Genomic DNA, 24,219 nt, shown 5'->3' with positions numbered 1-24,219 from the left:
ACACGTAGTGCTAGCAAGGGCTACATTGCCCCTAACGCCCGAAGCAGGTGAGACGCTGCAGCAGTTGGGTCATCGGAGGGCCTCGCCTGCCAGCGGGCCAGTGTCAGGGCGAGCGGGCAGGACGCAGGGCCCCTCTGCTTGCTGGGGGCTGGTGGGAGGACGGGACCGTGAGGGGCGACAGGTGGAGGGCAGCGCTTGGCCATGCAGGACTGGACTCAGAGCTGGCGGGAGCAGCCCTGAATTTGGCCCGCTACCGGGGCCAGATCCACAGTGAGCCAGCCCCACTTCCGTCCATGGCGACTCATCCCACCCAGGGTCCGGCTCCACAGCTGTCAGGGGCCACAAAAATGCCCCCAGCCCTGTTCGTTGTTGCCTAGTATGCGGCACGGCCTGTTGCCCTCAGTCGCGGGCTCTGGGCAGCCCATATGGGCCCCACACACAGGTCGAGGCCCCAGGGGGTGAGCAGTGGGAGGCCTGGGTGCCACTTATGCCCGCAGGACCCCTGAGGGCACAGCAAGGATTGACCCACTGGCACACAGCCAAAACTGGGATGGCCGTGCCGGAGCTGAGCCCACCCCATGCAACACCTGCCCTGCAGGCCTGGAGGAAAGGCTGAGCCAGACCTAAGGGTGCCCTGGCCCTCCTCGAGGCAGGGCTTTGCCGGGATGCTCAGGGCTCTGGAATGAAGCGTGGGGCCAGGACTCTTTGGCCTGCCAGTTTAATAGCGGGGAGGCAGCGTGACCTAGTGGGCAGCAATCGCCCGCACTGCAGCACCCCACACGGGAACTGGCAATGAGGACATGCACGGGATCTCTCTTGCAGCTGGTCTGGGCCACCTCCAGCAGGCTGGGCTGCGGGAAGCACACCTGCACTGAGGGCCCGCTAAAGAGAGAGGCTTTCGTCTGCACCTACTCCCCGGGGTAAGGCAGCCTCGCCGCGTCCCACCGCCTGTCCCGCTCGGCAAGCACACAGGCCACGTCCTCACGGCCCTCATCTGCCCCGGCCGCCCCAGTGAGCCCACAGCATAGCCCCAACCCATGGCCTCTTCCAGCCCAGGCTGCAGGAGTGGCTGAATGAAGGGGTCTAAGGATGCATGTAGAATTTGGTGGGCGGGGCTTATAATGGAAGTGGGTGGGGCTTGGCAGCAGAAAGTAGGTGGGACTTACAATGCCAGTGGGAGGACTTGGCCCCAGGGAAGTAGAAGGTGGGTGGAAGGATCTGTCAATGGAGATAGAAAGTGGGTGGGGCTTATAATGACAGTAGGAGGAACTTGGAAGCAGAAAGTGGGTGGGGCTTATAATGACAGTAGGCAGAGCTTGGAAGCAGAAAGTGGGTGGGGCTAATCAGCTGGCAGGGCAGAAATTAGGCCTTGCCTGGGCTGAAGGCGCTAAGCTCCCCTCTATTAAGCATTGGGGCCCCAATTGAAGCCTATGCAGCTCTCGGGCTGATCCCGAGCTCCCGCCATGGAGCAGAGGAGGTGGGGCGTTGTAGCTGAATCTCTGACTTTGCAGCAATGTGGATCCCTGCACATCCCAGGGTTGCCTGTCTGGGGACAACCCACACGGCGGCTGGGCTGGAAAGGCAGAGAGCCCGGGGCCTGCTCGCAACCGTGGTGGAGGTCCCTGGCCCTGCAGCTCTGTGCCATGCGTGTCTGTTCTGCACAGGGGCAACTGGGAGATGAACGGGAAGACGATCGTCCCGTACAAGCGGGGAGCCTGGTGTTCGCTCTGCACCTCGGGACTCTCCGGGTGCTTCAAGTCATGGGATCACAGCGGGGGGCTGTGTGGTAAGTGCCAGCTTCCCCCGCCCTCCTCATCTGCCCCATCCTGCTCCCCCAGCCTATCTCTGCCCCGGGCCCGTCCCTTGAACTCAGCTCACACTCATCACCCAGCCCCACTGGCATGGGGGGACCCTGGGCAATGGCTGGCAAGCTGGGCATCTGCCATCTTACAGCTGCCCTGTGCTTTTTGCTTGGCCAGAGGCCCCCAGGAACCCCTGTCGGATGAGCTGCCGGAACGCTGGGAAGTTGAACGTGAGCGCCTGCCACTGTGACTGCCTGCCGGGGTACACAGGCCGGTACTGCCAAGGTGAGAGAGCCAGCTGGCCCGGGCGTGTGGCAGGGCGCGCCGGGTCTGCGTCTTGCCCAGAGGCGCCCCGGGGTGAAATGCCTGCACGGCATGATTATCCTGTGGCATTACAGGCTCATGCGAGGGGCATCAGGGAACCGGTGGGAATTGTCCAGGCATGTGCACAGAGCGCTGTGTGTCTGGCACCCGAGTGCAGTGTGGCGCTGCGTAGCAGAAAGATTTTCAGGATGAGGCCGTAGGGACAGGAGGAGCAGAGAAGGGCAGATCAGAGGCTGGTGTTACAGGCATTTACCTGCCCTATCTGTGCATCTCGATTCTTCCCACTGGTTTTGTTTCTCCTCCGTTTACCATCCTCTTCGAGGTGCCTGGAGGTTGTTAACACTGGCTTGCTTGGATAACTGCAACATTACAGCCTTGCCAGGTTTTATTTCCCTTGCATGGACTGAAGCATGCCCCTGGCTTTAACTCCATTTAATAGAGCTTTTGGTCTGCGAATTTCCGTAGTTTTTTATCCCAGGTGTTTATGTTCCCTGGGCCAGGGGCAGCTGGCAGTGGGACAGGAGTTCTTCACGCCCTGGAACCACTTGCTGCCCGGGTCCCAACAGGGAGAGTGGGGCAGGGAATCCCTGCATGGGGCCAGTGGACACGCCTCTCCCCCTTCACCCCCAATGAGCCTCATGTGTTCTTCAGCCCCCTGAAAGCGTAATTAGTGTCCTCATCCTTTGCTGTCCCAAGATCTTGCTACGTGCTCACCTCTCCCCTGTGGCAGGGTGGCCCCTTGAGCACCCTCCAGCATGACAGATAATCCTGCCTCAGTTTCCCCTTCCTCCAGCCATGCAAAAAATATTGCATCTCTTAGCAGCAAATTGAGCCCCTTTAATTCAGGTACAGAGCCAGTCCACAGATCCCTTGTGGTAAGGACTGTTCCTTCCCAAGCCCCACCATAGACTCAGGCTACGACGCAGCAGCCTGCACCCCTGTTCAGAGGTCGCTGTTCTGAGGTCACCACTTGACAGTCATTAACTCCTGCCCCTGTTCTTTTAGCTCCTGTTCCAGGGCCCCACGGTTACTGCTCTCCTGCAGCTTTCTCCTTCCAGGAACAGTCTGCTGCTCCTTCTCTGCTGTCAGGCAGCTCCCACCTGCTGTTTCCTGGCCATCCAGCTGCCTCAGTTTCTCCCTGATATGGGCCGGGTGCCCTCTCTCTAGCCCAATTGGGAGGCAGCTGTTCAGCCCCAGTTTTATTAGCTCTCTCTTAAAGGGGCCAGTCACCCTAGGACACCTCCCAGCATCCCTCATTCCTGAGGACTTCTGTAGTCCTTCAGGATGCTTGAGACCGGTAATTCGTTCCCAGGAATCGTGGAACTGGCTTGTCGCGCCCCGTCCCTGCCTTCTGTCTGGGAATACCCACACTGCAAAACCCAGGCCAGCAAGTCTCCGAGCCCGGGTCAGCTGCCTGGGTCGTGGGGGATAAAAGAGCAGTGCAGACATTCCCACTCGGCTCCATGACCCTCCCCCTCGCTGGGTTTCGGAGCCCAAGCTCCAGCCCACATGGGAATATCTACCTGGCTCTGAGCCCCAGAGCCTGAGTCGGTTGACCCCGGGCTCTGAGGCTTACTCACTGCAGTGTAGACAAATCCTTGGTGGCTCCTGGAACATGCCTAAATAATCCTCTCCAGGGATACCTCAGCCTGTGACACCGCCCCATCCCAGTCCCTGGGACCCCTCACTGCTGGGCACGTGGGGCCCAAGAGTATCTGACATTAACAAATGAGCAGCAAATGCAAGCCTAGATCCCAGCGATTCCCAGAGGAAATCCCACCCAGGTCCTATTTGAAGCTTCCCGCTGTGCAAACCCACCCGCTGCTCCCATGCAGGCAGGGTAGGAAGAGTGGGAATACAGCTTGGAATGGAAGTCGAGGCTCAGCCTTGGCTATGGAGTAGCTACCAATGTCTCTATAGTGCTGTGTGTGTGTGTGAGCACATGGCCCATGCAGCGTGTGTGTGTGTTCCATGCAGTGTGTGTGGGGGGTTGTCCCATGCATTGTGTGTGTGTGTGCGCGTGCATGGCCCATGCAGTGTGTGTGTGTCCCTTGCAGTCTGTGTGTACATATGCATGACCCATGTAGGGTGTTTGTGTGTGTGTGTGTGTGTCTGTGCATGGCTCATGGAGTACATGTGTAAGTGTGTCCCATGCATTGTGTGTGTGCATGGCCCATGCATTGTGTGTCCCTCCACGCAGTGTGCGTACATGCATGGCTCATGCAGTGTGTGTGTGCCCATGCTGGGTGTGTGTGTCTCACGCAGTGCGTGTGACTACATGCACAGCCCATGCAGAGTGTGTGTCCCCATGCTGGGTGTGTGTGTTTCACGCAGTGTGTGTCTACATGCACGGCCCATGCAGGTGTGGCTATAACGCTTCTGTGGGCATTGCAGATCCCTGCAGTTCACGTGTGTGTGTGGTGCTTGCCGAGGGGTTTATGAGCCTGCATTGGCCCCCTGAGCCCCTGCCGGGGGCTGGAAGGCCAGCGCCAGACCCAGGTGCAAGCTAACCCTGGCTTTCTTGCAGTGAAGTGCAGCATCCAGTGTCTCCATGGGCGATTCAAGGAGGAGGAATGTTCCTGCATCTGTGAGGTCGGCTACGGTGGGGCAGAGTGCGCCAGTGAGTCCAGCTCAGGCCCTTGTGCCCCAGCTGCTGCAGCGAGCAGGGTGGTTCCCCGACAGCCTCTGGGAAGGGGCGGCTGAAGTAACCCACCGGTCCAGGCTGGGCACAGGCAGCCAGCCCGGGTGGCCTCCAAGGGGGTGGTTGGGGCTGTTTGATGGGCTGCAGTTCAGCCCAACCTCTGCTTTCAGAGCTCCCCCAGGGCACCAAGGTGCCAGACAGCCCTATGCCAGCACCAGCTGTGCCCCATTGGGTTTCTTTCATCCCAGGCTCAGCAAGAAGCCCCCGGGCCCTTGCACCCTATGTCTGGCAGCCGAGCAGTGTCAGGAGCTGCTAATTTTCTGCCTTGGGTGCAAACAGCGTTAGCTATTGCTTCCCCCCTCGCAGCAGGGTCCATTCTCAGCATTGGTTTATAATCAGCCCAGGGCCCGACAGGAGTCCTGGCATGGGAGGGGTTTGGTTGGGATCCAGGCGTGGCTAGGGTTGGGGGTAACACAGCTCAGCAGCAGGGAAGGCCTGGGGAGCCGGCTAGTGCTGGCAGGGGAGAGGCCCAGGATTGCACCCTGAGCTCACCAGTGCCTGGCCAGGGCGCTCCCTGGACCCAATCCCTCCCACCCAGCACTTTGAGACCCTTCCTGGCCCCGATTCCCCCAGCCAGCACTGCGGGAACTTCCCTGGCCCCGATTCCCCCCGGCCAGCACCATGGGACCCTCCTTGGCCCCGATTCCCCCCGGCCAGCACCGTGGGACCCTCACTGGGCCCAATTACCCCAGCCAACACCTTGTGTCCCCATTTGCGTGGCTGCCTGGGTGGGTGTGAAATGCTATTGCGGGGCGGGGGGATGGGGGGGAAAGAGCAGATAGGAGCCTAATTTGCTGCTAGAATGACCAGAGGGCAAATGTGAAAAAACCAGGACAGGGGCTGGGGGTAATAGGTGCCCATATAAGACAAAGCCCCGAATAGCGGGACTGTCCCTATACAATTGGGACATCAGGTTACCCTATGTGCTACTATTCGCCCATCACTTTGCACAGGTGTAAGTGACGCCAAGTGGGGGACGCCCCCTGCTGTGCAACAAGCCGGTCTGCAGAGGTGGCTGCTCTGTTGCTCCTTCTGCCTCCTTCCCGCTCCTAGTCGCTGGCTAGAAATGAGACCAAGCCCAGCTGGTGGCTGGATCGGTTTCAAGCTGGCTGGCCCTTCTCTGTTTGTGCCAGAGGCGGATGATCTTCATGCCATTCAGTGCATGTCTGGGACCAGCGAGACTGGGGGGGGCAGATCCCTCTGGAAACCCAGGCCTCTGTGCAGGTGGCCCTGTGGGTGAGGGCAGAGCTGAACAAAATAGTCCAGGGGATACAAGTTGCTGTTAAATGAACCCCACGGGGGGCACAGGCAGGGCATGGTCCTAATCCTTCACATTCCCCTTCCCACTCTGCCAGGGGGTCCAGTTGACAGCACATGTGGCGAGCTAGGGGCTGGTGCGTGTAAAGGGGTCTGCATTCTCTCCTGCAGGCAACGAGTCCTTGGGGTGAAATCAGGGACTGATCTTTCCCTCTCTCTCCTCTCACAGCCAAGGTTCAGTTCCCCTTCCATGCCTGTGACCTGAGGATAGACGGGGACTGCTTCATGGTTTCCTCTGAGGCAGACACGTACTATGGAGCTAAAATGAAATGCCAGGTAACCCCCAGCAGCCCTTGTGCTGCAGGCAACAGACCCTGTTCATAGAGAAACTCAGAAACCCCAGCTGGAACCTGTTCCTCCCAGGCCCAAAACACAGGCCGCAACTGATTGAAATAAAAGAGAGCTCCTGAGCTGCCAGGAGTAGTAGGTTTCTTACCGTCTCTGTGGGGTGGCCAGTAGAGGGCAGCATCACTCACTTGTGCACACAGAGCCGGTGCATTGATTCCACTGCAGTTCGCAGATGGGGGAATGAAATCCCGGCTGGGATTCACCTAGACACCACCGGAGCTAGCACTAATGCCAGCCCTGGTGTCTCTTCAGTCCCTACGAACCCATGTTTTATAAGGAATGCAGGGATCTGTAGCCCCTTGGCATCCCAGGAGGGCTCCTTGGAATCCTTGCATGGCCTGTGCCGAGTGCCTGCATGGCACAATACAAACGACGGTGGTTTCTGAAGCGCCTAATTGTGAGCAAATGTTACACGATGCCACTGGGCGGGTAAAAGGGACCAGGACGTTGGCAGTGTGGCCTATGGGTCCTGGCCGGGATGGTGTCCGCACATCCAGGACAGCCACAAGCTGCCAGTCAGCGAGCAGGGATCGGCATATTCTCTGGAGCCAGGATCGGTACGGAAGTGTCGCGGGTCAGAGTGAGACAGGTTCAGAGACTGGAGAGCAGCCAGCAAGATGGGGTCTGGAGTCCCAGCAGGCCAGACATCCTTGTGGCTGTCCTGCCTACTTGCTGGGGTTAAATAGTGAACCTGCGCCAACCAGAGGGCTGCAGGTGCTGTCACTCTGGCCCCTTTGGGTGGGACTTCCTGCGACACCTGTTCTCCACAGTGCTCCGTGGCCGGGGGCCTGGCGGGGATGTGGGAACAGCAGCTGGGCCAGGCTCTGTAGACCCTGATGCTCATCCCCTAGATCCTGCAGAAGGGCTTGAACCTGGGGCCTCTGGATCAACCCGCCTCTGTGCCTTTATGTGGGGAGACAGTGCCCCTGGAGCAGGACCGGCTTCCGCAAGTGACCCTGGCCTAATGGGGGCATTTTAGAGCTTTTTACTGAATCCCATATTCCTGGAGAAAGGAGGGAACGGGCCGGAAGGCACGAGATCTGCGCAGGAGGCCAGACTCGGCACACAGCGAGAGATGATGCCTCAGCCCTTCCTCGCCTTCCCGGGCTGCCATCAATTCCAGAGTGACCAAGCCAGAGGATTTGCCCTGGGTGCGAGTCTATTCCTTTCAACGGCCTTGCTCCTGAGTCGCCCAGGGTGAGCAGAAGTGAGCCTGGAGCGTCTAGTTTTGTCCGGATGCCCCGTGTCGCCGCCTGAGCCGGTCTGTGAACAACCAGCCCCCAGCGAGCTCCTGCCGCAGCGTTACATGCTGAATGACGCCTCATATGGTGCTGGAAATGTCCTCTCCGCCTGCAGGCAGGTTCTTGGCTTTGATGCCTGTGGCCAGTGTCCCGAGTGATTAGTGCGGGCCTGGCACGGGTGATCGACTGCGCAGGTCCTGACTCTGCCTGTGCCCCACCTGGGGAGATAACCTGCCCACAGGTGCAAGGATCAGCTGGTCGAGAGAGCATCGCTCAATCTAGTGTCCGACAATGAGGAGCAGACAATTTTGCCTGCCTGCAGTGCATTCTGGAGACAGCTTGGTGGGAATGGGGGGACGTGCACAGATGGGGAGGTTGGCCCAGCTGGTTGCAGAGTCTAAACTGGGTGAAGGACAAGGTTGCTCTGGCTGTCACTGGCTGTATTGATTTGGGCTTTCTGGGTTTGATTCCTTGCAGGAGAAAGGAGCGATGCTGGCCCAGATCAAAAATCAGAAAGTCCAGGATATTCTGGCTTTTTACCTGGAGCATTTGGAAACCACCAACGAGGTGACAGATACAGATTTTGAGACCCGGAACTTCTGGATCGGTGAGTGACTCCAGTTATTGCTGCCTGGTGCCAGGCACGGCGCTTCCCAGAGGCAAGGAGGTAATCGTGGCCTTGGAGACCTTGCAGGCTGGGTCCCGGCCCTGAGGACCGTACAATCTGTCAAAGCGTTTTGGGCAGAGAATGCAAGGTCCCCTGGTGTTCGCCAGCCCTGGATGCAGAGGCATAGTGCTCTGGACTGTGTGTTCAAAGGCTTGCGCCCTGTCCGGCCAGCTTTGGATAGTTCTCACACCTCGGTTACAGTAAATTCAGCCCCACTTTCCAGCTCACGTGCTCTAACTGATCACAGCCCCTGGCATTTCCAGAGAGCTTTTCAGCTTCAAAGCGCTCTGCAGACAGGAACTAATTAATTAACTCGGTGTAGCGAAGTAGATGCCCCAGCATAATTGCTGTTGTTTCCAAGAGGCGGAGTGGCTCATGGGGTGCTGCATGGCACAGTGCTCTCCGTCAGGCCGCACTGCTAGGTTTCCCTTTCTGCCTTCGGCTGCTGTTCCGCTAATACTTAGCTCTCCCACAGAGCATTGACCCTCCCGCCCCCCAGGAGGGAGGTATCTGTGTTTCACAACTGGGGAAACCGAGGCATGGTGGGGACATGACTTGCCCTGGGTCACACAGGACATCTTGACACCTTGGCCTGTATTCACTGGGCCAGGCCATGGTGGCTGGATCGAAGGTTACACACTGGTTACCTTGGGAGATTGTGGCTAAGCTGAAAGAGAGGCCAGTGGCATGGAAAGGGTGTGGAGCAGATGGGACAGCTGCAGCCCTGAAGGAGTTTGGCTGGGGCCGGAGGCTGGGAACCCTGCCCCCCCAGCTATAGCTGTCCTTTTGTGCCCTCTGCTGGGGTGGCTCCTGGGCTGGCCTGTGGGGCATTCGCCGTGCAGTGCACTTGGTGTGACAGGGTGTGACAGGGAGGAGAAATGGGCCTTGTGCCACAGCCATGTAAGATCTCTCCGGGGCTGGAGAACAGGGTCCTGGGTCCTAGCTAGGGGGCTTCCCAGGGACAGCGCAGGGATAGAACTGATTCCACTGCTGCAAGGAGAATCGCTGCTAGCAGTGTGGGGCTTATGGCACACAGCATAGCAGCTCTGAGCCCACCCAGCAGGGGCACAGACGCCCAGTGGCTCATGGCCCTGTGGTTGCTGTGTGGCTGGTACCTCTGACTCACATGGAAGGGCAGCCCTGCAGCCCATGGGGACCCATGTGATCGGACTCAGGCCCAGCGTCATGCCCCAGGCAGCTAGACCCCCAAGACTTCATCCACGCTCTGTCCTTTAGGGCTGACCTATAAAACATCCAAGGATTTGTTCCGCTGGGACACCGGCGCCCAGTACTCCTTCACCAGCTTCGCGTTCGGCCAGCCAGACAACCAGCGGTAAGTGACCGGGGCGGGGGCACGGAGACCCACGGCCATGGATACGCCGCCTCGCTCAATCCCGAGGCACGGTGACCGCAGAGCCCTTCACTGGCCCCGGTCATTATTATTAGCGGTAGTGCAGTAGCCCCTAGAAGTGCCAGTCATGCACCAAGACCCAGTGTGCCAGGCGCTGTACAAACAGAGCAAATAGTTGATTCCTTCCCCCTCTTCCTCCTCCACCAATTTACCATCCTTGTATAAGATAAGAGACAGACGATATGGAGCCAAAGGAGTCAGCCTGCCAGGCTGCAGTCATGGCCCGTCAGCTGCCTAACCAGTGTCAAGTTTTTTTTAGGCATCGGGGCAAAGGAGATTTCAAAGGAGGCTCTGGATTGTGGCTGTTTAGGGGGCACTTGTCCCACATGTGCAGGGCAGCAGAGGGAAGCACAAAGGGGCTGGCTCAAAATGTAACAAGTGGGCGATGGAGGCTGGCGTCTCACGTAGTCCGATCAGAGGCAAGCATCGACGACTCACTAGCAAAGGAGAGATGACAGGGCGGGTGGGGACAGGCCGTGAAGGGCCCTGGAAGCGAAGACGAACGACTCTAGAGAAGGGGAAGCTGATGGAAGGATGCAGAGGGGACGAGGGATCTTTGCAGCAGCGATCTGAGCAGGGCATGAGCGCAGTGGTCAGAGCCAGAGAGAGGGTGATGCAGTAACAGAGATGGTGAGAGCCTGGATGGGGGTTTTCACGGGAGATGGATAGGAAGGGCCAGATTTCACAGACGTTTTGCAGAAAGAATCTGCAAGAGGTAGACATAACCTGGAGGCGAGGATCTCCAACCCTGGGCTGCACCTCCAGCACCGCAGGGCCCCCTTTCCCGGCCACAGAACCACTCTCCTCCCTGCCACGCCTATGCCCCACGCTCCCCGCCCGGCCCTGGGACCTCTTTCCTCTCCTCTCTACCTGCCCCGTCCCACCACAGCGCTGCTCTCTCTGCTCTGCCACTCAGGTTCGGGAACTGCGTTGAGCTCCAGGCATTGGCCGCCTTCAACTGGAACGACCAGCGCTGCAAGACGCGAAACCGCTACATCTGCCAGTTTGGTGAGCGGTGCCCCCCCCCCTCCATCCGGTTCACCCCGTAACCTTGCTGTGTCCTCGTTCCCCGGGCTGTGTGGCGCGGGGCACTGGGGCACTGATCCAGCTGGTGGCGAGGGCTGAGGGTGGCAGAGCCTGCTTGGGAAGATGCTAGCTCACCTTAGCCCTGACCAGCAGACCCCCGACAGCTGCTGAAGCCCCTCAATCCCAACCTGCAGCCCCTACTGCTCCTGTCCTGGGCTCCCCACACACATGGCTCTGCCCATGCCCTGCAGTCCTAAAGCACAGCCCCTCTGCCATGCCAGCCCTGGGCTCCCCAACTCCTAGCTCTGCTGATGCCCCTTGAGCCGCACCCACAGCCCACCCTGCTGTTCCCATCCTGGGCTCCCTGCCCACTCAGCCCTGCTGCTACTTCGCGTCTCTGACCTGCAGCCCCTGCTAGTCCAGCCTGCTAACCCAGGCAGGCACACATTAGTGGTCTCAGCAGAGAGTGAGCCGTGGTCCCTCCAAGATAAGGGTGAGGCACAGTGGCAGGGCAGCATGGAAGTAGCTTGCACGGCTGCTGCCCTTCCTGGGCCCAGTCCGGTTAACAGGGTCCCCTGGGGCTGGCGCCTGGCATCTCTGAGCAGCACCTCATTCACCAACAATTCATTTCACAGTTTGGACTGATGCATGTTGCCCAGGTGCTAGGCTGGTACTCAGGAGGGCTAGCAGGGCTAGGTGCTGGTCTGGGTGTTCTAGGGGTAATGTGTGCATTGTGCCCCCTCTAGTGGCTAGTGCATAGAAAGGATAACAGCCTATTATTGCTGCTAGCTGATTGAGTCAGCCCTCTGGTTCATGCTGTAAGGTCTATGTTTTGGAAGGCGCTGATGCCCTGCAGGAGGGAATCACCCTGTGTTGCTTTGGGAATTTTGTCCGTAAGTGGCCGGGTGGCTGGCACTGGGAGGCAGCGCCCAGCCTTGCACTCACGCTGGCTGTGACCCTTTTCAGCTCAGGCACACATCTCGCTATGGCAGCCGGAGCCCTGAGCCTGCACAGCTTCCTGGCACTTCCCTGCTTCTGGCTGCTGAGCCTCCAGCCTCTATGCAGATTGAGAGAAAGGACCTGCCGCTACCACTCTGCCAGGGCCTCTGCAGGCCCCCTGGGTGCCATAGTCCATCCCAGCTACACTGACACCCCCACCGAGGGCCAGGGAGCAGAGGGGGCACCAGGACCCACTGAACGCTCACAGAGGGAGTGTTTCCTTGGCTGCCCTTCCAGACCGGAACGAGGGGTGCCAGGATCCAGCAGAGCCAAAGCAGCAGAGCCAGGTGGGGTCTCTGGGGCCCCCCTCTGGGCCTGGGCTCAGCTGTGTCTCTGGTGCTTCGGCCATTCCCAAGAGATGGGTGGGAGACCCCCTCCACAGTCCCCAGGTCCCATGCTAGGCACGGTGGGCCCTGGGGATCCCCAGAGCCGCCCCAGCCTGCGCCTCGCTGCCCAGCCAGCTCGGCCGCTTGCAAGCAGCACTTCTCAAGGTGGGGCACCCAAGGGATTGCCTGCCCCCATTTCCCACCCTCACCCGGCCTGCAGCCGCGGCAGAGCCACTGAGCCCGTGTGGATCCCTGCAGAGAGCTCTAGATCACCACTGCTACTGCCTTGCACCTCCGTGGAGCCGGGAACCGGCCCAACGGCATCTGGCATGGCAGGTGTGCTCCAGCCGGGCTGGTGTAAAGGGCGAGATGCTTTTCTGGTCAGGCCTGTTCTCTCGCCCTGCCTGTGTAGCATGCACTCCTGGCCTGGGGTGCTCATCTAGGTGCCACTAGCGTGTTGCACTGTTGAAGAGAGGTGGCTGTGTTAATAAAGCTCTCTGTCCCGACTGGAAGTGCCTCGTGTTCGTTTCCCCAGCCGGGGGGCTGCCCCAATGAGCTGCCCTCCTTGGCGAGTGGCAAAAGGAGGAGAAAAATGGGGAGCGGTGAAAGCAAAAGCCAGGGGCCCTCCTCGGCCTGTCCCCTCCTCCCTGCTGTCTGTCTCTCCTCCTCCACTGCCCATGGACATCCTATGCTGGCACAGGACTGCCACGCCAGCCGACCGGGCGTGCTGGATCCCAGGGCACCCAGGAACCTGCTCTCTTCCCTGCCCTGAGCTGCTGTCCTCGATTGGCAAGGAACCCCTCTGCAAAGTGCCGGGAATGGCCAGGGCCCCACATAATAGTTAGTGAGGCTGCATGGCCAGGTTAGAACGGGACCTCCCTGGATGAATGGGAGGTCTCCAGTCAGCAGCCCCGCTGGGATACTGTAAAGTGACCTGCCCAGTAAAGGAAAGCAAGGGGGCTGAGGCTGTTTTCTGCTGCTGTAGGATAGGGGGAGGGTTTAGATTGGAAATTCAGAGCCTGTCTGGCTCGGAAATTCTCGGGTGACTGGAGAGCTAGCATAAACGGGGCTGTCAGCAGGGGGGAAGGAGAGAGCTGTACTCAGAGTGTGTAATTCTTGGTGTGTGGTGGCATCTGGGATCAGGTTATTGTTAGGCGCTGTACATACACGCAACAGTCCCTGCCCCCAAGAGCTCATGGTTGAAGTACTTAAAACCACTGGTGTTTGCCAAAAGCCATTGCACTCCGCTGCCCAGGGAAGGTTTTGGAGAAAGGGCTTTTTGGGTAATGCACAAGCTGCACATCTGCCAGTGACTGCAGCAGAGCTCACCTCATCCTCCTGCTCCTAAAGCTGGGAAGGGACGAATGCTCAATTTAAAAATCCCAAACTAAACCGCTAGGCCTTTCCCCAGCCTAAAGAAGCATGGAAGGGCCACAAGCCCTGGGTTCGAAAGTTCATCACAGGCCCCCTTGTAGGGCCTGGATTAGTCTGGGCCAGCTCGTCTCATGGCCTGGGCTAGGAGCCTGGAGAGCAGGGAGGCTGCTGACATGATGATGTGGGTAAGTAGAGTCAGGTGAACTTTTTTCCATCTGAAAAGTTTTCCCTTCCAAAAAATGCAGATTCACATCAACCAAAACGTTTTGTGAATTCACATCGAGCTGGTGGAATTATTTCAGTCAGACGGGGAAAAACAAACACGGGGAAAAATTATTTTTTTTAAAGTAAAAACATTTTGATTTTTTTCCCTCCGCTTCAAAAGGATTTTTTAGATGAAATTTCCTTCCATGTTATTACAAAAAAATTAAAAACCTTTTAAAAAGGTCTGTAGAAGAAGTGACCCATTTTGTTTGGCCTGAAACACTCCCCGCTGCCCTTGACTTTTCAGTTTGGGGCAACCTTTGGGCCAGCAGAGTGGGAAATCAGCTATTTGCACAGCTGGAGTGTGGGGATGACTCCGGCAGCTCTGAACTGCCGGTCTCAGGCAGGGGCGGTGCTGGAGTCCTGGCCCCCACTGTTGGGAAGTCATGACAGGACTTAGGAACCATTTCCTACTGTTCTCTTCCTTCCACTCCTTGGCTTTTCCCCCTTCCTACAGGTGCCGGTCCCCACCAGCAGCCAGGCTGCCCCCTGCAAGCGCTGCACAAATATTAACCAATTCATTCTCCATCATTTCCATGGCAACTAATGGCCGTCTTTCAGATGGGAGTAGGAAGGCACCAGTGGGGGAATCCCAAGGAGCAGATGAGCTCCCCCAAAGGAACGGAGAGCCTGTTGTCTTGCAGTGAAGACGTAGGAGAGGAAAAATACACACACAAAAAGCTGGCAGGCAAATTGTTTCAAAATACAGTATCATTCCCCCTTCCACAGTAGAGGGGCAGCTTTAGGGCAGCACCGACATCTGGGAAGGCCAGCGCTGGGGACACTCACACCTTCATGGCCCTGTCCAGCGCAATCTGGGAATTCTGTAGCCAGCCAGAGCTTGTCTCCTTTAAAATATCCAATTTCAAGGGACACGTTCTCACAAGGCAGATGAACAGTCAGATCCCCACAGGGAGGGCGCAGTAGGAGCCATGACCATTTTTTGGACCAAAAGCTTATTTTTTGGTCAAAATAATTTTAAACAAAAATATTTTCACCAGCTCTCACTCTGAGGGAGCATGGTCTGAAGGACTTTGCCCAAGGAGTTAGGAGCTGCAAAGTCCTGGGTTATAATCCTGATCCCCCCACTGATGTAATATGGGGGTTTGAGCCATCAATTCACCTTGCTGTGCCTCAGTTTCCCTCCTTCATTATAGCATGAGGAGAGGCAGCAATGAGAAGCTGGACTGAGAGTGAATTGCCAGGCAGCTGAGTGACCAAGACAACTTTCTCCGTGTGCATCTTGGCCTAACATCTTGCTGTGATAGGGTGACCCCCTCCAGGGGTGCATGGCTGTGGCATGACAGGGGCATCTGCCTCAGTTTCCCTTTCAATTGCCCTTGAAAGGAGCAGTCTCTCAATGGTAGAGACAAAGCCTGCCTATGGGTATAATCTATGCGCATACACCACGGCAGGAATCCTCCAAACCTTGCAGTAAAACCATTCTCAACAAACCCACAGTGAACGTAGAAAGGTACAACAGTTTTCCCATTCCCCTCTTCAGGGACAGCGCCTCCCAGTCCCTACCCCAGTTCCGTGGGCCCTGATCCAGAATCCCATTCTCCAGGCCTCCCTGTCTGACTGGACCCAGCTCCTACCACACCCAAAGCCCCAGGTCAGGTCTCCCACAAGAGAGCCTCCGCCCCCCGTTCAACGACACCACAAATGACACCTCAAACGATACCACACATGGACAAGAGGAAGGTGATCAGGAACAGTCAACATGGATTCACCAAGGGCAAGTCATGCCTGACCAACCTGATTGCCTTCTATGAAGAGGTGACTGGCTCTGTGCATATGAGGAAAGCGGTGGATGTGATATACCTTGACTTTAGCAAAGCTTTTGATATGGTCTCCCACTGTATTCTTATCAGCAAGTTAAAGAAGTAGGGGTTGGATGAATGGACTATAAAATGGATAGAGAGCTGGCTAGATCATCAGGCGCAATGAGTAGTGATCAATGGCTTGACGTCTAGCTGGCAGCCGGTCACAAGCGAAGTGCCCCTGGGGTCGGTCCTGGGGCCAGTTTTGTTCAACATCTTCATTAATGATCTGGAGGATGGGGTAGATTGCACCCTCAGCAAGTTTGCAGATGACACTAAGCTAGAGGGAGTGGTAGATACCGTGGAAGGTAAGGATAGGATACAGAGTGACATAGACAAAATGGAGGATTGGGCCAAAAGAAATCTGATGAGGTTCAACAAGGACAAGTGCAGAGTCCTGCACTTAGGATGGAAGAATCCCATGCACAGCTACAGACTGGGGACCGATGAGCTAAGCAGCAGTTCTGCACAAAAGGACCTGGGGTTACAGTGGATAAGAAGCTGGATATGAGTCAGCAGTGTGCCCTGGTTGCCAAGGAGACTAATAGCATATTGGGCTGCATTAGTAGGAGCATTGCCAGCAGACTGAAGGAAGTGATTATTCCCCTCTATTCAGCATTGGTGAGGCCACATTTGGAGTATTGTGTCCAGTTCTGGGCACCCCACTACAGGAAGGATGTGGACAAATTGGAGAGAGTCCAGCGGAGGGCAACGAAAATGATTAGGGGGCTGTAGCACAAGACTTATGAGGAGAGGCTGAGGGAACTAGGCTTGTTTAGTCTGCAAAAGAGAAGAATGAGGGGGGATTTGATAGCAGCCTTTAACTACCTGAAAGGGGGTTCCAGGGAGGATGGAGCTAGGCTGTTCTCAGTGGTGGCAGATGACAGAACAAGGAGCAATGGTCTCACACTGCAGTGGGGGTGGTCTAGGTTGGATATTAGGAAAACGTTTTTCACTAGGAGGGTGGTGAAACACTGGAATGGGCTACCTAGGGAGGTGGTGGAATCTCCATCCTTAGAGGTTTTTAAGTTGCAGCTTGACAAAGCCCTGGCTGGGATCATTTAGCTGGGGTTGGTCCTGCTTTGAGCAGGGGTTGAACTAGATGATCTCCTGAGGTCCCTGCCAACTCTAATCTTCTATGATTCTATGGTCCCCTCAGACACAGTCCCAGAGCTAAGTGGCAGCTGTGCAATGGTGCAGTGGCCATAAGCCCGGAACACGTTTCCCCGTTATCTGCTCACCATGAAATGCCACTGATATTTCACTCCCAGACACAGTCCCTCTGTGGTCCTGCAGGCTGATGGCTGATATCAGAACCGGGACGTTAATGCTGGCAGCCTGGGCGGTGTCCACCATGCTAGTATGTTTCCAGATTCCCCTGCCAGTTTGATGGGAAGGGATAGGATGTTTTTCCTCTCTCCAAATCCCCAGAAGTTGATGGGGTTACGGGGGTTCCTGGGTCCAGGCCCGACCTGTGCTACCCTGGGTAATTAAGCCAGACTCTGATTACTTTGATGGGACGAAGCAACATTTCAACTATCATCTCAGTAGGAGCTAGGAGGAAGCAGTGGAGGAATGTGCATCTGCATGGGGGAAAGGGAGAGCAGTCTACAATGACATTAGGAATGTCTCCCTGGAGACTGTAGCGTGTTGCACAACATGTGTGAGAGCAGCAGGGGGTGCTTCCCTGGGGAGCGAGCCGACTGTGGGAATGAGAGTCATGCAAGTCCATAGCTTGACATTCCTGTGCATGGTGGGGAGCTCCCATGGCAGCTAGAATTAGAAATGACTTTGCAGCAGCAAATTCCCAAACACTTTATCGAGAGGGCACGTATCATTATCTCCTTTTGCAGATGGGGAAACTGAGTCACTGTGCTGCAGGATGCCCTGGGTCAGCCTGTCTCATCCTTGCTCCAGAAAGAGAATAAGACATGTTTTAGGCAGCGGATGGGTGTTCTGCTTTCACTGCATATGTAGTTATTTTTATAGACAGGAGGCAGCAGCTAATGAATCTCTGGTCATTTCCATTGCTGTGACATTATCCTAGTCAATAAATAGGAAGCCTGGGCTGAATGGATTTGTTCTGTCTTTTGCCCCAGCAGCTGAATTAATGATGTTTGTGGCAGGATTGGTCATCTGATAAATTTCCAGCTCTCCCTGCTTATATTAGATGCTTGTCAGTCAAAAAGAATACACATGCTAAAGTCAAGGTATATCACGTCCACCGCTTTCCCCACATCCACAGAGCCAGTCACCTCTTCATAGAAGGCAATCAGGTTGGTCAGGCATGACTTTCCCTTGGTGAATCCATGCTCACTGTTCCTGATCACCTTCCTCTCCTCCAAGTGCCTCAAAATGGATTCCTTGAGGATCTGCTCCATGATTTTTCCAGGGATTGAGGTGAAGCTGTCTAGTCTGTAGTTACCTGGATCCTCCTTCTTCTCTTTTCTGAAGATGGGCACTATATTTGCCTTTTTCCAAGCATCCGGGACCTCCCCCATTTGCCACAAGCTTTCAAAGATAGTAGCCAATGTCTCTGAAATCAGATCAGCCAACTCCCTCAGCACCCTCGGATGCATTGCATCTGGCCCCATGGACTTGTGCATGTCCAATCTTTCTAAATAGTCCTGGGCCTCTTCTTTCAGCACTGAGGGATGTTCACTTTCTCCCCATTCTGTGCCACCCAGTGAAGCAGTCTGGGAGCTGATCTTGTCTGTGAAGACAGAGGCAAAAAAGGCAGTGAGTACCTCAGCTTTCTCCACATTCTCTGCCACTAGGTTGCCTCCCCCATTCTGTAAGGGGTCCACACTTTCCCTAATCTTCCTCTTGTTGGTAACATACCTGTAGAAACCCTTCTTGTTCCCCTTCACGTCCCTTACTAGCTGCAACTCCAATTGTGCTTTGGCCTTCCTGATTTCACTCCTGCATGTTCGAGCAGTATTTTGATAAGCCTCCCTAGTCAACTGATCAAGCTTTCACTTCTTGTAAGCTTCCTTTGTGTTTAACTCACTGAAGACTTTGTTAAGCCAAGCTGGTCACCTGCCATATTTGCTACTCTTTCTGCACATCGGGATGGTTTGTTCCAGTGCCCTCTATAAGGTTTTTTTAAAATATAGCCAGCTGTCTTGGATTCCTTTCCCCCTCATATTAGCCTTTCCGGGGATCCTGCCCATCAGCTCCCTGAGGGAGTCAAAGTCTGCTTTTCTGAAGTCCAGGATCCATAGTCTGCTGCTCTCCTGTCTTCCTTTTGTCAGGATCCTGAACTCGACCATCTCATGGTCACTGCTACCCCGGTTGCCACCCACTGCTACTTCCCCTACCAAATCTTCCCTGTTTGTGAGCAGCAGATCAAGAGGAGCATGGCCCCTAGTAGCTTTATCCAGCAGTTGCACCACGAAGTTGTCTGCAACACTCTCCAAAAACTTCCTGGATTGACTGCCCTGCTGTGTTGCTCTCCCAGCAGATGTTAGGGTGATTGATATCCCCCATGAGAACTAGGGCCTGTGATCTGGAAACTTTCATTAGTTGCCTGAAGAAAGCCTCGTCTGCCTCATCCTCCTGCTCTGGTGATTTGTAACAGACACCCACCATGACATCACCCTTGCTGCTCTCACCTCTAAACTTACCCTAGAGACTCTCAACAGGTTTTTCTCCGGTTTCATACTGGAGCTCAGAGCAATCGTACTGCTCTCTTATGTACAGTGCAACTCCTCCATCTTTTCTCCCCTGCCTGTCCTTCCTGAACAATTTATACCCCTCCATGACAGTGCCCCAGTTGTGTGACTTACCCCACCAAGTCTCGGTTATTCCAATCACATCACAGTTCCTTGACTGTGCCAGGACTTCCAGTTCCTCCTGCTTGTTTCCCAGCTTCTTGTGTTGTTGTGTTGTGACATCTAAGATAACTAGCCGAACTGTATTTGTTCATACAGTAAGGGGGACAACACTTCATTACCACTGCAATTAACATTACGGTGATTTGTGTCCCAACACCAGCCAAAGGTTGCTCTACCATGAGGCTGGGCACCTAGGCAGGGCCGGTGTGCTCATGCAAATTCAGTCTGCTCCTGAATCTTTCCCTCCTTCCCTGCCAGCTAGCTGAGCAGGGCAGAGCTCATTCAGACCCTGCTTACACAAACCGCACCTTTGTTATTCTCTTGACATGTGAATTCTCCTCCCAAATAACTGCACAACAATCCCACTGTCCTTAAGCTCAATCCTTCTCATCCCCTATGCAGCCTTGCTGCACTATTATCTGCTCCTGTTCCCATTTTCACCGCTACTGTAAAATCTTCAGGGCAGGGGATGTGTCTGACTCTGTCAACCATGGTGCACTCCCATCATAAATAAATAACAAGCAGGGCGTGAAGCAGGCAGCCAGCCAGCCCTTGGAGAATGCGTGGGGGGCTCTGGTGATGGGCGATCCTGCTGTCACTCCAATGAGTTCATCCTGGAGCTGGTTAGACAAGTGATCGCTGCTGCCACCGTCAGCCATGGGGGGCCTCAGTTATCCTGTGGTGTTAGCAGAAGGAACCCGTAGTAGAAACAAGCCAAGGGCATCTGACAGCTCAGATGCTGCGGCTGCGTGGGTTTGGAGACAGACCAAAGCAAAGATAAACCCTTATCTCCATTAGATCTCCCTGCAACTCTTGTGCACACGCAGAGAGGGATTTGCTACGCTGCTTAGCTTTGCTGCCAGCACCTGGCCTCTGCTTTCAGATGCAGGGGCCTTGCTGAGGAGTTAGTAGCTTAGAGCTTGTCTGGTGATTTCCATGCCCGGTCAGGGCCTGTGATAGCATGAGCAGGCTTCTGCCCTTACCACAGGCCTCTTCCACCAGCACAACAGCAGCAGCTGCAGTACCCGAGCTACAAGTCTAGCAACAGGCAGCAGGGGAGGACTTGATGTTACTAACCGAGGGATTCTGCAGTAGCTGAAATGCCACGTGCAGTGCCCAGCCACAGTCCCGGACATCCCCTCAGCCAGGCTAGTGCAAGAGCCCACAAGGCTGCTGGCTAGTAAGTAGGGCACTGGACAGGGATTCAGGAGACCAGCTCTGCCACTGGGTGACCTTGGGCAAGTGATTGCCCTGCTCGGTGCCTCAGTTTCCCCTCCCACTGCTCATCTATTTAGATTTTAAGCTCTTCAGAACAGGGTGTCTCTCTAACTCTGTCTGTGCAGCACCCGGCACTACGGGGCCTGATCTTGGTCAGGGCCTCAAGGCCCGACTGTAACTAGCAATAATAAATAATTAATGCCACTCACGGGGAAGAGCCATCAAAACACCTACCATCATCAACCACTCCTCCTCCCACTCCGTTTCCAGGATGCTCGCCCTCTAGGCCCTGCATCATGATGATGCATGTATCCTGGTTGCCGTTGGTGGCTCAGAGTCACAGGCGGGGCAGGACATGGCTCTGACAATCCGCTGGGGTGGGAAAAGGAAATGCAGAGAGTGGTGCGTGAAGGAAGAAGGGATAACATTCTTCTGGGGGTCAGATGTGTGAGACTGGCTGCCCTGTACTGATTGCCCGTGATGAGCAGACCTGTGTAAAAGAGGGCAGGGGAATGCCAGCAGGACTGTATATTCTCCAGGAGGCAGAAGGGCCTGGGGCAGCACTCCCATGGACCGCCACTGAAGTTACAGCTCCAGAAAACCAAGCAGAGCCTGGGGGAGGCTGTCTGGGGCCCCCTGGAGGGCTGAGACTCTGAGGTAAGAGTCAGGAAAGCTTGTGATGGGAATCATGGACGTGAGAGACTGACGGGGCAAGGGACAGCTGTGCTTGCACACTTGAAAGTGAGTGTCTGCAAGGGTGGGCTTGGTTTGCCAAGGAGGCTCTGTGAAAGGAACTTCCCCTGCAGAAGACAGCATGGCTGGATTCCCTGAGAAAGCATGGAGGAGGGTTACCCCCGGGAGTGAGCAGAATAAAGCCTGGTCCAACAGGAGGAGGGCGCTATCAGGCAAGCCCAGCCTCTGACCCAGTGAGGGACTAATAATGAAGCAGGGTTGGGAGAAGCCCAAAGGGGGCAGCTGTCCCTGATAAGCAGGTGGCTCTCCCTCCGACCCTGGAATACACACACTGAGCAGCTCCTCCGCTGCCCTGTCTCACGTACAGCTGTTCAAACCAGTGCAGGAGGAGTGCAAACTGCTCCAGCTGGGGTTAGGTAGCATTTTACCCTTCTTTTGCCTCAGTGCAAATGACTCTATATGGTGCAGGGAACGGAGATGCAGGGCTAATGGGTGTAGTCTCAGTTTACCCCATAGCTGGCACCTGGCTTTATTGGTAACTCGAAGAACAACATCATATGAAATTCAGCTGAAACTTGGCTGATCATACAGCTTTCCTGCAGCATCTCTCTATCCCAGATCCTAGTTCCCTCTGCCCCTGAGAGAATCTCCAGTCCCTCTGATCTCCTGGATGGAGCTTGCTTGAAGCACTGCTAGAATTGCTCAGCAATGAGTATGCGCATCTCATGCAGGATTTGTGCATCAGACAGCCGGATATATCATCAGAGGAGCCCAGAGTCCCCAGGAAGATTCCCAGAGTCTGCCTTCTTACACACCCCCTATGATAGAGCGCAAGGCAAAATTACTGCTAGAGAGGGACGTGTGAAGCGAGTCCTATCTTCCCTGCCGATCTGCATCGTGCTTGGGTAACATCAACAGCTCCCAGGCCCAGTGCAGGGCAGTTTCAGCGAGTCACTGGGAGGGAGAGGCAGTGTTTGCTGAATCTCAAGACTCAGCTCTGAACAGATCTCCTGTGCCCACAGCAATCCCTGAGGCAAGAGATCGCTCTGAGGGGATCTGCCCTATCAGCAGCAGCCGGCAGGCAGAGTGAGAGATGGGAAGTTTGTGTGGCTCTAGTACAGAAGCGTGGGAGGCGAACCAGAAGCCAGGCTCCCCTGACTCGGGTGAAGGTAGACAAACACCCCTCTAACATGCTATGCAACACATCTGGGAGAACACCGGACATTACCAGGGTAGAATGCACTTGTGTGCAGTATCTACATTAAGGGTTTACAGCTGTGTAACTCCAGAGACAGGGGAAAATGCCCTCATCTGGACAAACCCCAGCTACAGGATCACGCCTATAATGCACTCCCTACTGAGAGAAAGCCCGTTGCACGGCAATGCCGATGAGTTCAGAGCACTGAGAGTCTGGAGCGGGGCACCTAGCATGGCCTGGGTAACCACACAGCACTATGGCCTCCCAGAGCATGGTCCGAGCACGCGCAGGGAAAACCAGGGATGGTTTCTATGGCCCTTCAGTCCCTCAGTCATGTGGAGGGGGCGTCCCCAGGCAGGAAAGGAGAGTTTTGCCTGAGCAAAAACCATGTGATTTGGCCTTGTGGCTTTTAACAGCACAACTTTGGATGTCCTGTCAAAATCAGGAAGGTCTCATGAAAATCAGGAAGGTATAATGACCCGAAGTAGGGCTGGAGCAGAGGTGAGGTCTGTCCTACCATTCAGTCTAAATGCAACTGAGATCAGTATGTCCTGGCAGCAAGGACTCCAGAGTCCCATTCCTGGCTGCCTTGAGCAAGTCACTGCACCTCTGTGCCTCAGTTTTCCCCCATTCTGTAAAATGGTGAGCATAGTACTTACCAACCTCACAGGGATGATAGGGCTAAGTAGTTAGTGATCGTACAGTGCTTTGGAAATCCAGCAGACTCACACCCACTGTAGAGCAGCCACTAGCAGTAGAAGGTTAGGACATGATGAGCAGCAGGTCACACTGTACACAGGTGTCACAATTATCTGTGGAATATATATTAGTTTCACGCACACACACATACCAGTGACATGGGCGAAGGAGCATCCAGGAACCTAGGAGAATGGACTTTGGTGCAAAACAGTGATGCATGTCGCAGCTCTCATTCCATTCTCTTTTCTCTCTGTGCTCAGAGTTGACAGAACAACTTTCCCTCAGTGGGATAATGAATTGCTGAGTTCGGAGATGCTGCAGCTTGTTTTCAGAGCTGGCTGTCTCCTCCAAAGCTTCACACGCCAGCAGAAGAGACATCTGCAGACAGGATGCTTCCACCTGCTGTAATCAGAGCCGGCACAAGTCAGTGACTTCCCCGGCAGAGGCACTGAATACAAAGACAAGGAGAAAGGCACATTCAGAACTCCCGGCCACGCCACCCCCTGCCTAGCTCTAATAAAGAAGTCACAGATCATCAAGTAATTTGTTTTCTAAAGATCTTGGAGTCACTCTAGCGGAGAGGATGAGTGACAGCCCAGAAGAGTGAAGGTCTCTATCCCCGGACAGCAGCAGCACAAGCTGTGACCGGGCACCTGGAATGGGTCACTCTGAGAATGCCACACTCAGGACAGACTATAAGAAACAGGGCAGATGCACCCCACAAATTGGTGGTTTATTCTAGAATTAGATTGACCAAATATAAAACCATATGTGAGGCGCTTACTAATCCCAAAGGATCAGACACATACCCCCAGGTCAGTATGTATCTCAGATCTTCCCCAAATATTATGCTGTCAGCCAATCCTTAGTAAACTAATGAAAGATTTATTAATACAAGAAAAGACAGTTATCGAATGGCTAAAGAATCGTATACATACAAGTGATTTTCAGT

The 24,219-nt window shown here is 55.3% G+C and overlaps 1 protein-coding gene across 5 annotated transcripts in view; it reads left to right on the top strand.

Annotated features, from left to right (window-relative positions):
* Positions 1-23,800, top strand: part of LOC137163292 (C-type lectin domain family 18 member A-like) — a 31,615-nt gene extending 7,815 nt beyond the window's left edge. The window contains exons 4-12 of one of the 5 annotated variants that reach the window (XM_067563472.1): positions 823-920; positions 1,665-1,786; positions 1,980-2,087; positions 4,654-4,746; positions 6,314-6,420; positions 8,211-8,340; positions 9,637-9,733; positions 10,728-10,819; positions 23,528-23,800. In XM_067563472.1, the coding sequence (XP_067419573.1) occupies positions 823-920; positions 1,665-1,786; positions 1,980-2,087; positions 4,654-4,746; positions 6,314-6,420; positions 8,211-8,340; positions 9,637-9,733; positions 10,728-10,819; positions 23,528-23,571 (891 nt within the window). In that variant the 3' untranslated portion in view covers positions 23,572-23,800. Of the gene's footprint in view, positions 1-822; positions 921-1,664; positions 1,787-1,979; positions 2,088-4,653; positions 4,747-6,313; positions 6,421-8,210; positions 8,341-9,636; positions 9,734-10,727; positions 10,820-11,803; positions 12,669-23,527 lie in introns of those variants that run through there. The other 4 variants (XM_067563473.1, XM_067563475.1, XM_067563471.1 and 1 more) reach the window with 4 other exon arrangements.
* The last annotated feature ends 419 nt before the right edge of the window (positions 23,801-24,219 follow it).

This window comes from Emydura macquarii, unplaced genomic scaffold (genome assembly GCF_026122565.2).
Source record: "Emydura macquarii macquarii isolate MOO-44397 ecotype Brisbane River unplaced genomic scaffold, CSIRO-AGI_Emac_v2 contig_2503, whole genome shotgun sequence".
Classification (NCBI taxonomy): Eukaryota; Metazoa; Chordata; order Testudines; family Chelidae; genus Emydura; species Emydura macquarii.
The sequence above is the reverse complement of the archived record's forward strand: the minus strand, read 5'-3'. Positions and strand labels throughout refer to the sequence as shown.